Raw genomic sequence first — 14,196 nt, 5'->3', positions numbered from 1 at the left:
ATATTTCTATTTCCATGCACGTGTCGCTCATGTCAGGGATATGCCATTAATTCTCAGCTTTGTACTGTATATTTGAAAATGTATAAAAAAATCTCTTTCTCAATATGAAATTTGTTTGCTAGCTTCTCAATTCCTAGCATAGCTTGTATATATTAATTCATTGTTAGAAGTTTCCAAAACACAGGATTGGCCTAACCACTTCATAGGTTGGTGCTCATTTTGGAGAGGAAACATTGAATTGCTTATAAACTCAGGCTATTTTCTAAGCGTCTTTGATGTCCAAATCAAGGTACACGAGTTTCTCTTAAGGTATTTAATACTCCCAGTGATTTTTAGATCAACTAGAAAAATTTATTGGACTTAATTTTGATGCTTTCCTGACTTGAACGCATCATGTAACACATATCCATACATCTGAGTTTCAATGAAAATAAAAATTAAAGGTTTCCACTACTCGCATTGTTCTAATAATATATTAAGTCTTTATTCAATGTCTTATCATGACACTAATAGCATTAAAACATAAGGTTTTGATAAATGCCTTGCGCCTATCACATCATAAATAACTTGTTTTCTACATTCCTATACCAAGCTCCAAACGCGTAAATCTCGACCTCACTTGCTTACAATATAAGTAGGTCGTAGTCTTATTAATTAATTAATGAAACATACTACACAACTCTCACATATATAATTTTGGTTGTTAAACTCACCGCTCAACTTATCACACGCTACAACAACAGCTAGCATTTCAACTTTTGTCCTTTATAGGTTGCGGTTCAATAGAATTCTACTCTATTTCTTTCACAGGTGCCATTTCTTAACTACTTCCAGTTGTTTGATCTAGTAAAGTGGAAGAATGAGCGACAGATCATTGATTTGATTACTTTGGACTTTTGGCCTAAACTATTAACCAATTTCCTCCTTCTCTCAGATACAACCCAGAATTGTTTCCAGTCTTAGCTTTCACAATGATGTGAAGCTTTTCTAATCCTTTTTTTCCACGCTACTTTTAAAATCTCCCCTGACTGAATATTACGCTTTGTCGTTTTTTTCACCTTTTTCAGTTTAATAGTTCAGAGCTCAATTTCAGCAAGTTTTTAAGAAAAGTTTCTTTCATTTTTTTGTCCAAATTTCAAACAGATTTTAGGACTCTTTTGGCCTTTTTTGTTTTGACTACATACAGTCCTCTTCAGGACTGTTTTTGATTTTCTTTGTTCAAATTTCATGCACAAACCGTTGTAATCGTTATTAATCCTTTTCTTTTAATTTTATAAAGATAAATTGTAAGGTGCGTTTTCCATCTGATTGCCTTTCTGTTTTGATTTCATTTTCAAAGTAGACTACTTACCTGTTTTTCAAACTTCTATTTGTTGCACAGTCGTCCAGATGGACCTTTCTAATTCTATTTCACGAAGCACTCAGACAGCTTATTTAAGATGCCATAATCTATCCAGCTTACTTCTCATCCTCTTGAGTCCTTTATAGACCCAGAATTCTACTCACTCTATCTCAGATACCTTAAGCCCGTTTCCCATAAAGTAACAAGTTCTTTCATGTTGACCTTCTTCCACACATTGCTTCTTCTTTTGAGATCTCTACTTACTTACGCTACGGTTAATGTGAGTTAACACTTCTCTATCCTATGACTTAGTTACCCATCTCCTGAATTGAACACTTTTTGGTAGATTTCAATAACTAAGTTCCCAATGACCAATCCGAATTTTGTCTTATTTCGTCACCAAATAGTATTTTTATGTATTTCATTGGTCTGTGTTTCTACCAAAAATTATCTCCTTTGAATTTTCTTTTCCGTTCTCTGCGCGAATTTTCCGTCTGTGCTGTATGTTATGGATCTTTCACCATCTCTTAATTATTGCTTATTATTCTGTGTTTCTTGCCATCTTTATTCGTTCATTCTGTCAATCTTCGTTTGTTTTTAATGTTGATTCATCGCTTCTGAATTTTAAAGTTATTTCCCCTCCACGAGTTTGTGGATTGAAGAGGCAGGCACCTCGAGCAATCTGGGCTCGACCTCTTAAAACAGCCATGAAATTATCTACGTAAGCACGTTATACAACAGAATATTAAATTAACTATTGATACTCGATTTAATTAAGGCTTCTTTTTATATTTTGTATTTCAACTGATCTGAACGTTATTTCAAACTTTTCCTTGTATTTTTTCCAACAATTTTCAACACTCACTTCAATTTCTTAATCCGTGTTGTTATACATTATTCTTCTTTATTTAGTTTTTATTTTATTCCTAATCTTTATGGGTGTTATTTCTGACATTTAATAAATTAATCTCAATAATCTATTTTCCTTCATTTTTGTTCCGGGACTATTTAATTTCATTGAAATTACAGAATTTGACTTTTAGACTTTTAGACTTTTGTTTCTGTTCTGAGTTATAGCTCTTGGAGATCTCTCGGAACATCACACCTTCAGATATTGTGCTTACAGTTTTTGGATGAACAGGACATCTTTTTTAGTATATTCTTAATGATTGTATGATGTGTTATGAAACTAGAAGTCTCTTAGGATATATTTTTTTTTTGACACACTTCCAGTGATCGTATTAGGAGTTATAATTCTTGACGTCTCTCAGGTCGTTTGTTTTGGCACACTTCCAGTAACTGTAATATGTTTCGGCTCTTGATGTCTCTCAGGTTGTTTTTGTAGCAAACTTCCAGTGATCTTGTTAGGGGTTATGGCTCTTGAGGTTATCTGTTTCGGCATACTTTCAGTGACTATTTTATGATTTTAACTTTTGAATTACCTCGGATCGACTTTCCAAAACATTTTCCTTGGTCGTGTTATGCCTCAAACTTTCAGGAGTTTCTCCATCACAGTGTAAAACGACAGAAGTAGAACTTTTTAAAAGTTCTTTAGAAATCTGATGAAAGTAATTACTATTGTAGCATTACGCATACTTTACTTCACCCACTTGTCGACTTATTTCTCTCTAATAATGGAGTTATGTTATGGCTGATGTTGATGGTGGTTGAAGACACCCATTCGTCTATTGTCAATCTGAACATTGATCATCAAGTATTATCCATGCTCAGTTTACGTTCTCTTCCCTTCTGATACTTGCTAAACGTATCATAACATTATTATGTCGTCCAATTTAAAAAAAAACTGTAGACCTAATCTGTTTCATACTAGCCAAATGTCATATCGTTCTGAGTTCGATTCGCAGCAAGCACAATGAAAAAAATAACAAAAACACATAAAATAAGACTTACAATTTTTGTTGTTTTATTTCGGCACGAGATCGACCAAGTTTCCTGATAAATCGTTGGTAAGACTTGTGTACTCGACAGTGATAGAACATCACCATAACGACAACGATCAGGAAGATTCCAGTGATTGTCGAGATAGCAATATAAATATTTTGCACGTGCTCCAAGGAAACACTCTCAGTGTGGACCACAAAACCTTTTTGTGGTTGTTCTGTTTTTTCTTGAGTCTGTGGTAGAGGTTTGACTGAGTTTAACAGTTCGGCTACAAGAAACAAACAAGTTTAAAAGAAGTTCAAACATGCTCAATATGTAACTTAAAGAAATTTCACTTTTAGAAACTTATTTTTAGCACATTTTATATGTATATCAAGTTTTTTATATTAAATGATATTTTGAGAACAATAGTATTTTAATTTAATTAGGTGTAAGGGTTTCCTAAACCAAAATGTTATTTCATGTTTGTTTAGTTTTTTTTTAGTTCTTCACTCAACAGGAACCTAAGCATGCCCACCATAAACTGTATGTTTTTCATTATTATTTAAATCAGATGTACATATTTCAATAAATTTACTCATTTACATAATACAGACTGAATAGTTATCGCTTCATTAAAAATTATCTGGTCATTACATTTTTAGACGATTTTGATCACATCATGCACGCAACGAATCCATAAACTTTTAAAACTTGTGTAAATAAATAAATTGGTATATATATATATATATATACATACTAGGATATTTAGATAGCTAAATGCTTATCTCTAATCTGAACTACTGTAAAACAATGAGAAATACACTTATTTATTATTATTCGCTCAGTAGCCATTATAATGCATGCGAAAACATTTATCAACTATAATATATATAATATTAAAACTATAAGAATAAAATATATATGTATAAATTTCGAAATTGATAGATTGAAAATGAGCTTTCTTCTTAAAAAATTCCTCGTTGCGCTTCTGGATCACACACATATACGCGGGAGTCCCAGTTGCCCAACAGCATGTTTGCGGACTTACAACGCTAGAATCTGGGTTTCGATACCCGTGGTGGGCAGAACACAGATAACCCATTGTGTTGCTTTGTGCTTAACGTCCAACAAACAAATAAACACATACACGCACAGATTCACTCAAAGGACAAACCTTCGCAGATATCTCCTGTGTAATCTGGCAAACAGGAACAGAAGAAAGAGTCAACGCTAGGCCAACATGTTCCTCCATTCTCACATGGAGAGGGGTAGCAGGGATCAAAATGTTGTGTACATCCGGCTCCTGTAAAGTTAATTCATACGTTACTTACAATTTAAGCAAGTAACATATTACAGCTTTCCTACAATCACTATGAATGTATGTGGATTTAGAAATAACACTGATTTATTCCCTTCACTGCTGTAGCAGTGTTTATTCCCTGTGCGGATTTTGTGTGTGTGTGTGTAGCAATTTTGTAATAATGTTGCGGTTTTTTAACACGTAGTTTCAAACCCACTAAAACAAGCTGTCCAGTATTTCACGATAGAATCCTCTGTTTTATGAAGTCACATAGTAGCACTCAAATGTCTCTTGAACGAGATTTTTCAACCTAATATTTTAAATTACACAAATTATTCAACCTGATACACACACATGCAGCTCACGCATTACAAACATTCCAGGATATAGAAACATACTTAGGATAAATCCTGGAGCTTCTCCGATAACCGCTGCTTCTCTTTTTCTGGGATGATAGGAAGTGAAATCTACTGTACAGATGAAAGCATAATTGAATCTTATATTTCATTGTTCCATGTTTACCTTGGCTAAACATGGATATACAGCTAAAGAAGTAAAGCAACGAATGTCGGAGAAGCCCCAGAAGTTATTTCTAAACTTCTGTAAAAACACGTTATCCTGCGGTTATGTGGTATAATGTGATCTACACAACATATAATATAGCCACTAGGAAATTTAAGGAATTCCCCTGGGATGAATTATATGTGTAACCAAAATATATCTATCCGTGGATATAGGGAAAGGTTTGTACGTATTATGACGGATTTATTATTATATATTTATTTTAAAATCGATGTTTGCTTATATTAAATTTATATTTAGAAATGTACATAACTTATACTGTTAACTATGTATTGAGAAACTCCCGCCTATTCTCTAGAGTTGTAGAAGATTCTCGAGTGTGAGAATCAACAATATATGTGTGTACGTAAACGCTTGTGTTAGCGTCAGTATTGTTACATAAAACTGAAATTTCGAGAAACTCTCCACACGCCTATAAATATTACCAACGCGACGCGCCAAAAAAGAATATCTATTATTGGTTTGCTGTAGTTGGTGTGCTATAAACTTTGGAAGCTATAACTGTTATAACGTCTATTAATCGGGACACTTCAGATATTTGACCAGGAACATTTATCAATTTCAAACATTACAAATTATTTAACTTCAGTGGATTCACATCGGACATTAGTACTGTTACGAAAACATTACCTAACGTCACCGGTAAGAAAAATCGGCGTGTGATCAGTGAAGACAACAGATCTAGCTAGCTCCCTATTAATTTAATTGTATGAACATCAATTCGAAGTTAACTCGCTCATCGTGAACCCTCGATAAGAAGTTCCAGACTAGAAAGAAGACTTTATGTTGCTTGTAAGTTTGTAAAACTTTTGTATATAAATCTAGAAATAGATTTCGTCTATACATGTTGTAATATCCTATGTTTTAGTCCAATCCATATATCTCACATCAATTCTAGGCTTCACAAATAAAATTAATTAATTAACTACCTAACTTACCAATAAATACGATGTTATAGATTAATAATAACAAATTCAATATAATGAATAGAGTTCTCTTCAAAATATACCAATATACTCTAAATAAAAAATACAACTGTGTTCATAAAAGTATACCAATAAACAAGAACAAAATATACTAGAACTTCCACGGAATGACACGAAAATATAAAATTACTTTCCGGAAGCCAAAAAACATATCTTGCAAAACTGCCATTATATTCCGGATGACAGATATCAGCTTAAGAGAAACGTTTATTAATTTATTTAGTATGAGAAGTACAGATGCTACGTAATATTTACCGTTATATCCGCGATAACATATGCAGCTGTAGTTATTGCCTTTGTCGACACACTGTGCTGGAGTAGGACACGGATTTGTCTGACACAAGTCAACCTTCACTTGGCACCTACGACCTTTGTATCCTGCACCACAGTGACATTTGTATCCTGCAATTAAGTCTTCACAAGAACCACCATTGATGCATGGACTAGAGTCACATTCGTCATATTCAAATTCGCAGTGGTCACCTCCATAACCTTTGAGAGAGAAATATCAGAAATTTACACATACAAAATAAGTCACAAATAATTATAAATTCTGGAAAATAGCTTAACTTTTTTTTATCAGAAGTAATCACATTGATTCGAGGCCTCAGTTATTAATAATCAGTTTAAACATGTGATCTAAAGGGTATACCCAGAGATACAATGAAAGTGTGTGTTTAAATCTAATCGTCGCCTATTTGATTTATTTCAGTTTAAGGACCAGATTCCAACTTTAAAATCGTCGTTAGCAGTTTATAAATTTACTTTCCTTGCTGCCAGTAAGGCTATATTGGTTCTACAACAAAACACGCCAACTTCAGATTACCCAGTACCCACTGAGTCAAGTATACTAGAATGTGCCATCGCCCATAGGAGAACTAGACGTTGACGTTCATTCTAATTTAAGATCATTGCTTTTGATTCACAAGCTGAGACCTGCAATCAACGTGGTTAGTTCTGTAAAAACAGCTAATTTTAAAGCTTTAAGAAGTAGTATTCTGGAAAATAGGATTTCTCTTTCCTATAGTGTGAAATAATCAAACAAAAAAGTGTATAGGCATTTCAGAAATATGAAAAAGAAAAGACAAACGAATAATTCTTCACACCCAGAGTCTTTTTAAATCCTTGCCAATAAGAAATTGTTTGACAATGAGTACATCTCGAACCGACAATTAAGTAGTGTAATAATGTGTTCTACGTTTGGGCAAGTTCTTTTGGATGATTTGGTAAGAGTGATGCCATAGCTAATTCACTTGACGATAACGAATCAGTTTATTTTTTCTATAACGTTTATACAAACTATGTTCACTTGTACTTTATAAACCTAAGTTCACAAACAACGTTGAATTGGAAATTCCTAGACTAATGGTAGCTGTACCTAACTTACAAACAATGTATATTTTCAATGTTATAATTTAGTTATGATGACGCTAGATCTAGAAAGTTCATAAAAATAATCCTAGAATATCTAGAAAGCTCATGATGATGTAATAATCTAGAAATTTATTATAACTCAAAGAAACGACTGTAAATAATAAATACGAGTAATCAATGCATGAAGTTTCAATGCGAGTTCAGTATCAGAAAATTTGTTCAATGACATTTATTACATCCATTTAGTTACTAGAACGATTAGCAAGGAAAATATTTAAGTAAGTTTATTTGTGAGTTAGGCTACTTACCATTAATCAAGGAAATTTCTGATAAATATCATTATTGTATTAGGCCTATTGAAGTTAGTCTCATACGTGAAAGTAGCTATAGTAATAATAATTAAAAGAGAATTATATCAATTTGTCATTGTTACATGAACTGAATCTCGCATTATTTGTACCAAACAATCTAAAATGAACCCACCCAACAATAAAGAGCATTGAAACAATGCTTACAGAATTTGCTTGCTTATTAATCGATTAAATCACAACTCTCACTACCAGCACTGGAAAACGTTTCTTATACTGAACTGAATAACTCATTCATTACTCAATAACTTCGCATTAACTCATTACTTCACTGATTCTCATATTTATAATGTACCCATATTTCAGTGAATTATTCTGAACTTTCTATATGATATAAATCATCATCATTAGCTTCCTCTAGCAAACATCTAAACTAAAATGTCAAAAAATATAGCTTACAACACGAGTATAAAGTGTACGAGTTACAATTATAAATAATTTTCGAAAATTTATTAGTTACAATTATAAGAAGTTTCGAAACAGCACAGGCGTAAGTACAAATAAGGGGATGTGTGAAAAGAATGCCCTAAAAAAGACAAATTAAGAGAAAATTTAAAACCAAATGAGAAGCTTCTTCTTACATCCGTATACAAACACACACACACACAAAATAAATATATAGGTTGACACTGTCACAATTCACGAGAGACAACATTTAGGTATTCATCATTACATGTCTCTTTAGATTATTTCAAATGAAGCTTTATGAAATAATTTTACTCCTTTTAGAGAACCACCAATAGGGGAAGAACATAATAAGAATGAAACAGATAAAGCAACAGACAATGCCTTATTAGGATATGAAAAGTGTCCTCGAGTAGTAGCATAAAGACACTATGAGCTTGATGGATCTCTCTCTCGATTAAACTTTAGATAATATGAATAAACTAGTGAGTGAAAATTCCTTTATTGTTATATCTCAGCGGAAATTCCAAAAGAACGAACTTTGCTACATCAGTGTGTGGAAAATAAACCATTTTAGACAAGCAAGGAATATTCTTCAATAACATGTATTATATTTCACGTCACAGTCTTGCCTATTTATCATTACGTCTTTGAGATTTTAATGCATGGTGGGAATGCGATATGAATGAATAAACTCCGAAGAAAATATTTTGAGAGGCTGTACTTTAAGAATGAGTATAAACTCGTCTGTCTGGTGTTAGTTTGCGAGGCTGTACTTTAAGAATTAGTGTAAACTCGTCTGTCTGGTGTTAGTTTGAGAGGCTGTACTTAAAGAATTAGTATATACTCGTCTGGCTGGTGTTAATTTGAGAGGCTGTACTTAAAGAATTAGTATAAACTCGTCTGTCTGGTGTTAGTTTGAGAGGCTGTACTTAAAGAATTAGTATAAACTCGTCTGTCTGGTGTTAGTTTGAGAGGCTGTACTTTAAGAATGAGTATAAACTCGTCTGTCTGGTGTTAGTTTGAGAGGCTGTACTTTAAGAATGAGTATAAACTCGTCTGTCTGGTGTTAGTTTGAGAGACTGTACTTAAAGAATTAGTATATACTCGTCTGTCAGGTGTTAGTTTGAGAGGCTGTACTTTAAGAACGAGTATAAACTCGTTTCTCTGGTGTTAGTTTAAATACACTTTGTCTAACTTTAGTTCAAGTGAACTTCAATAAAAACAACAATTTTGCGTTTCTAGAACATATTGCACACTCACACACCACATCGTTTCGATTCAACAGTTCATATTTTATTATCATTTACAGTCATTAGTCCCAATGTAACTGATAATTAAACAGTAAAAAAAATAGATTAAAATTTAGAATGTCTATTACACAATTTCTCCGTTATATGTTTATTAGTAAGCTTGTTTGTTTGTTATTAATTTCTCGCAAAGCTACATGAGGGCTATTTGCGCTACCCGTCCGTAATCTAGCAGTGCAAAACCAGAGGGAAAGCAGCTAGTCATCACTACCCACCGCCAACTCTTTGGCTACTCTTTTCCCAACGAATAGTGGGATTAATCATCACATTATAACGCCCCATGGCTGAAAGGGCGAGCATATTTGTTGGGACGGGGATTCAAACCTGCGACCCGCAGATTGTGAGTCGATCGCCCTAACCACCTGGCCATGAGCTTATTTGTTGTTAAGCACAAAGCTACACAATACGCCGTCTGCGCTCTTCCAACCGCAGGTATTGAAACCCGATTTTTAACGTCATAACTTCTCAGACTTACCGCTGAGAGCTTAATGGCATAGCGTTAAGTCTACAGATTTATAACACTAGAAATCAGGTTTCGATACTCGTGGTAGGCACAGCACAGATAGCCCATGGCGTAGCTTTGTGCTTAACTACAAATAAAACAATTTACCACTGAGCTACCATTGAGTAGTTAATAGTAAAGCAAAATTTTGACTAATATTTTTTCAAAACATTCTTAAATTTGCATAAAACTTTCAACTGTGAAAAAGAGTAATAGTAAACTTATCAAAAAATCCAAGCTATCATTTTAAGTTTTCCAATAAAAATACTTTTCTTATTCTAGATATTGTTTCAGGAGCTGTATAGTTTTTGTTTTAGAATTTTTGCACAAAGCTACACAAAACGCACATTGCCATCACTAATTTTGAACTGTTATCCTTGAGGCTAACATAGTTTGATGACGAGAAACCCACTTTTTAGAAAATAAAAGTTTGGAGACGGCTTGAATGGTTACTGGAGAAAACTTTGTTATAAATGTACAACGTTTCGAAAAGATGATGACAAAACATTTTCATTAGTATTGATGTACATTTTTGAAGCGATTAAGTAAAAACCGTGATGACAAAGTGTTTTAGGACATGTTCCATCACCATAAGCTTTATCAGTTGAACCCTAGAACTGAATTTGTCTGAGATCTAATACAGTCTTGGCCAAAATGTTTGCATATTTTGTAACAAATAAGATCAATATTATTAAGATGGAATATGTATATATATATATATCCACACTTAGAAATGTGTGTTATGTTAAACATATACATATGTAATTTGTATAATGAGACAGGTTCTATGGACTTCATGAACGATTTATTAGAACAGCAAACAATTTTATGAGAAATCTGTAGAAAGATGTGTGAGTCAGCGTTTCACCTATAACAACAAAACCTATGCAATGACAAAATATAACATCAAATTATTATAAATAGCGTCTGTAACCTTTATCAGTACATAATAAACAATCAGTACTTGGTTGGTTCTCCTCGTACTCTGATAACCTCCACAAGGCGACGTGACATGATTTCATTCACATTTTTCATTAGAAGGCGCTGGAACTCAGCTATAGTAGCTGGTTTAGAGTTTTGGTTAGTAATGTTCCAGCTCAGTTCTGCCAAACAGTTCTCAATGGGATTATAGTCTGAAGATTTTGCTGGCCATGGCAATCTTGTAACGTCCTCCTGGTTGAGATAATCCTGTACAATACGCGCATTGTGGGATGTAGCATTGTCATCCTGGAACACAAAACATCATCTCTGTAGAAGACGCCGTTGAAGACCAGTTTTTCCACCATTATGAATATCCGCCCAAACATGTTCTGCACCATCTTCTGTGTGTTCCCTATGGGAAATACAGTCTTCCCTCATCTGTTCTTCAGGAAAACGACGAACACAAATCCTACCATCAGCTTTAACAAGCTCCAAACAGGACTCATCTGAATAGATAACATGTCGCCAGTGTTTTAGCTCTAAGTTGGCATGCTATCTTGCCCAAGTAACACGGTGATGGCAGTGAATTCTGGTTAATATGGGTTTGCAGATAAACCTTCTTATAAAATAACCATGTTTGTTCAGTCTCTTGTTCACTGTTTTTCTGGATACCCTAGAACTAATGTGTTCATGCCATTCCTGTCGTAAGGTTTTGCAAGACTTCTTTCGATCTTGATGTGTTAACCTTATCAAAACACGGTCATCTCATGCAGTAGTCTTTTAGTGTCTACCAGTATACTTTCCTGGAACAACGTTTCCTCTAGTCCGGTGACGTTTCAGGATTCTGGATACAGTAAACTGGGGGTACCCTACTGTTCTGGCAATGTTCGTTTGCTTCATACCATTTCTGGACAGTCGATCGTAATTTGACGTCCTATAACTTCTGGCACGTGACGAGGCATGACTCTACACCAAGTATAGAGATGTCTCTGAACAAAGCGTTGATCTGTTTCGAAAATGATTATACCAAAAGCACATCATTTCATACAAAACAGGTGTGTATGTGTGTTTTGACGAACAAAGGCTTAAACAACTTATACAGACCAGAATAACAACTCGTACATGTTTGTCCATCATACTCTACCTTCTCTGTTACTACTCGGGTATTTACTCAATAAATACTTCATGCATGTAGACAATGATATCAATATAGAACAGTATGCAAACATTTTGGCCAAGACTGTATTATTGTGTTAAGTTATTAATTAAATGTTTAATCGTAGCAATTATTTGTGTACATATTATTAATTAACTGATTAATAAATTATTAGTAAATAATTTGTGTTATTAACTTTTTAAATATCTATTTGAAATATATCCATTGAATCTAGATACCAAATGGCTTATATAACTTTAAGACTCCATTTTACCCTAATATTACTCATGATACGTTAAAAAGAGTTAAAACGGTAACCTTTGGTTGTGGACAACTTTGAACTGCGACAGTAAGACTTTCCATGAGTAATAAAATTCGGCTGGGACCTGTTTATGCTAATCAGATAAGCTATTTTGTTATGAATTGCTCTACCATCAGAGGGCTTTGTGAGATGAGTCCTGGTAATGAGGATACAACTTAATAAGTTATTAATTACGTATTGCAAATCAACAATAATTCCTGACAGTTCGAGAGGACTTTCTTAGGCGTGAATTATTCTATCACGAGAGGGATTATAGGTATGGAAGGTATTGAGGTCAGAAATCAAGGTCAAAGGCTAAGCGGACCTACTCTAGCAGGTGTGTTTATTTACTCATTTCGTGGATGAAATGTTGCTCAGGGTGTGATTTTAGAGCACATTATTTTTCTAAGAGCTCTAGCGTGTAAATTTCCCTTCTGTCATGGAGAATATTGATGGCTCTCGTTTTCAAAATGTGTTATTTGGCTCTATATCGCTTGACAATCTTGCTATGTGAATATCCTTTCCCGGGAAAGTCTGTGACATATATCTCCAGCCATAAAACTCTTCGTGGTTCGTTAGCACAAGCAGATTATTTTCATAACGTGTGTTTTATAATTTACTTTTGATGTGTAGTAAAGTAAGGACATATTTATGACACATTTTACCGCACTGTGCCGCTAGATTATCTTATAGAGTAAAATTGGTTAATTTATTGCTGAAAACGAGTGTTAGCTGATTGGTATGTTCACTATGTAAAGAACTCTGGTTAAAACTTTAAGGAATTTAAACTTATTTACTTTCTGCTTTATCGTTTGTGCGTTCTAAATGTAATGTTTTTACGCCTGCTTGTTTGAACAAATAAAGAGCTTATTTTAATATGCTGATCAAAATAGAATACATTTGAAAGTATGTGTTTGTTTAATTGGTGAAAACTACATTATCTGATGAAGTTATCTATACGGTGCAAACATAAGATAAGTAGAATCATGGGTGAAATTCTGCCGGTACACCCCGGTACTGAGTACAGGAACTTATTTTTTAAGGCGGTATTAGTACCGGGACTTATTTGAGCTGCTTTTTCGTATTTTATGTTTACATATAGGTTTTCTTTTCTTTTTCAAAAACAGGTCCACTTCACCCAGCTGAGTACCTCTACTTTTTTTTTTTTTTTGAGAATTTCACCCCTGAGTAGAATCAACCCACTTTCATGAGGTTTGTTTGTTGTGAATTTCCCGCAAAGCTACACGAAGGCTATCTGCGCTAGTCGTCCGAAATTTAGCAGTGAAAGACTAGAGGGAAAGCAGCTAGTCATCACCATCCACCGCCAATTCCTGGCCTACTCTTTTACCAACGAATAGTGGAATTGACCGTCACAGTATAACGCCTCCACGGCTGAAAGAACAAGCATGTTTGGTGGGATGAGGATTCGAACCCTGGACCCTCAGATTCTGAGTCGAATGCCCTAACCACCTGGCCATGCCGGACTCTTTCATGGGGTTTCGTGCTTTTCAGTACAAATACTTGAAGAAAACAGAACAATGATCTGTTGAAATATTTACTATGTTCTCTACGTAAAATTATATTCGTTATTCTTCCAAACCGTTGAAATAATTAACTTCATATTAAGTTCAAACAGTTGCTTTCATATATATTGTTGTAACATTGAAAACAATTTGTGGTTTATCTATTCATTCTTACGCACTGAACGCACAATGGTTTTTTTTTACGAGAGTTTGCCCCCCCAGTAGCACAGCGGTATGTCTGC

At 34.1% G+C, this 14,196-nt stretch overlaps 1 protein-coding gene across 1 annotated transcript in view; it reads right to left on the bottom strand.

Annotated features, from left to right (window-relative positions):
- LOC106458324 (protein crumbs homolog 1-like) overlaps positions 1-14,196 on the bottom strand; it is a 75,887-nt gene that overhangs the window by 6,082 nt on the left and 55,609 nt on the right. Inside the window, exons 7-9 of the mRNA XM_022384505.1 lie at positions 6,350-6,586; positions 4,401-4,529; positions 3,254-3,512 (exon numbers count right to left, since the gene is read on the bottom strand). Of these exons, the coding sequence (XP_022240213.1) occupies positions 3,254-3,512; positions 4,401-4,529; positions 6,350-6,586 (625 nt within the window). The remainder of the gene's footprint in view (positions 1-3,253; positions 3,513-4,400; positions 4,530-6,349; positions 6,587-14,196) is intronic.

This window comes from Limulus polyphemus, unplaced genomic scaffold (assembly GCF_000517525.1).
Source record: "Limulus polyphemus unplaced genomic scaffold, Limulus_polyphemus-2.1.2 Scaffold445, whole genome shotgun sequence".
NCBI classification, from domain to species: domain Eukaryota; kingdom Metazoa; phylum Arthropoda; class Merostomata; order Xiphosura; family Limulidae; genus Limulus; species Limulus polyphemus.
Note: the sequence above shows the minus strand (reverse complement) of the source record. Positions and strands in the feature narration are given on the sequence as shown.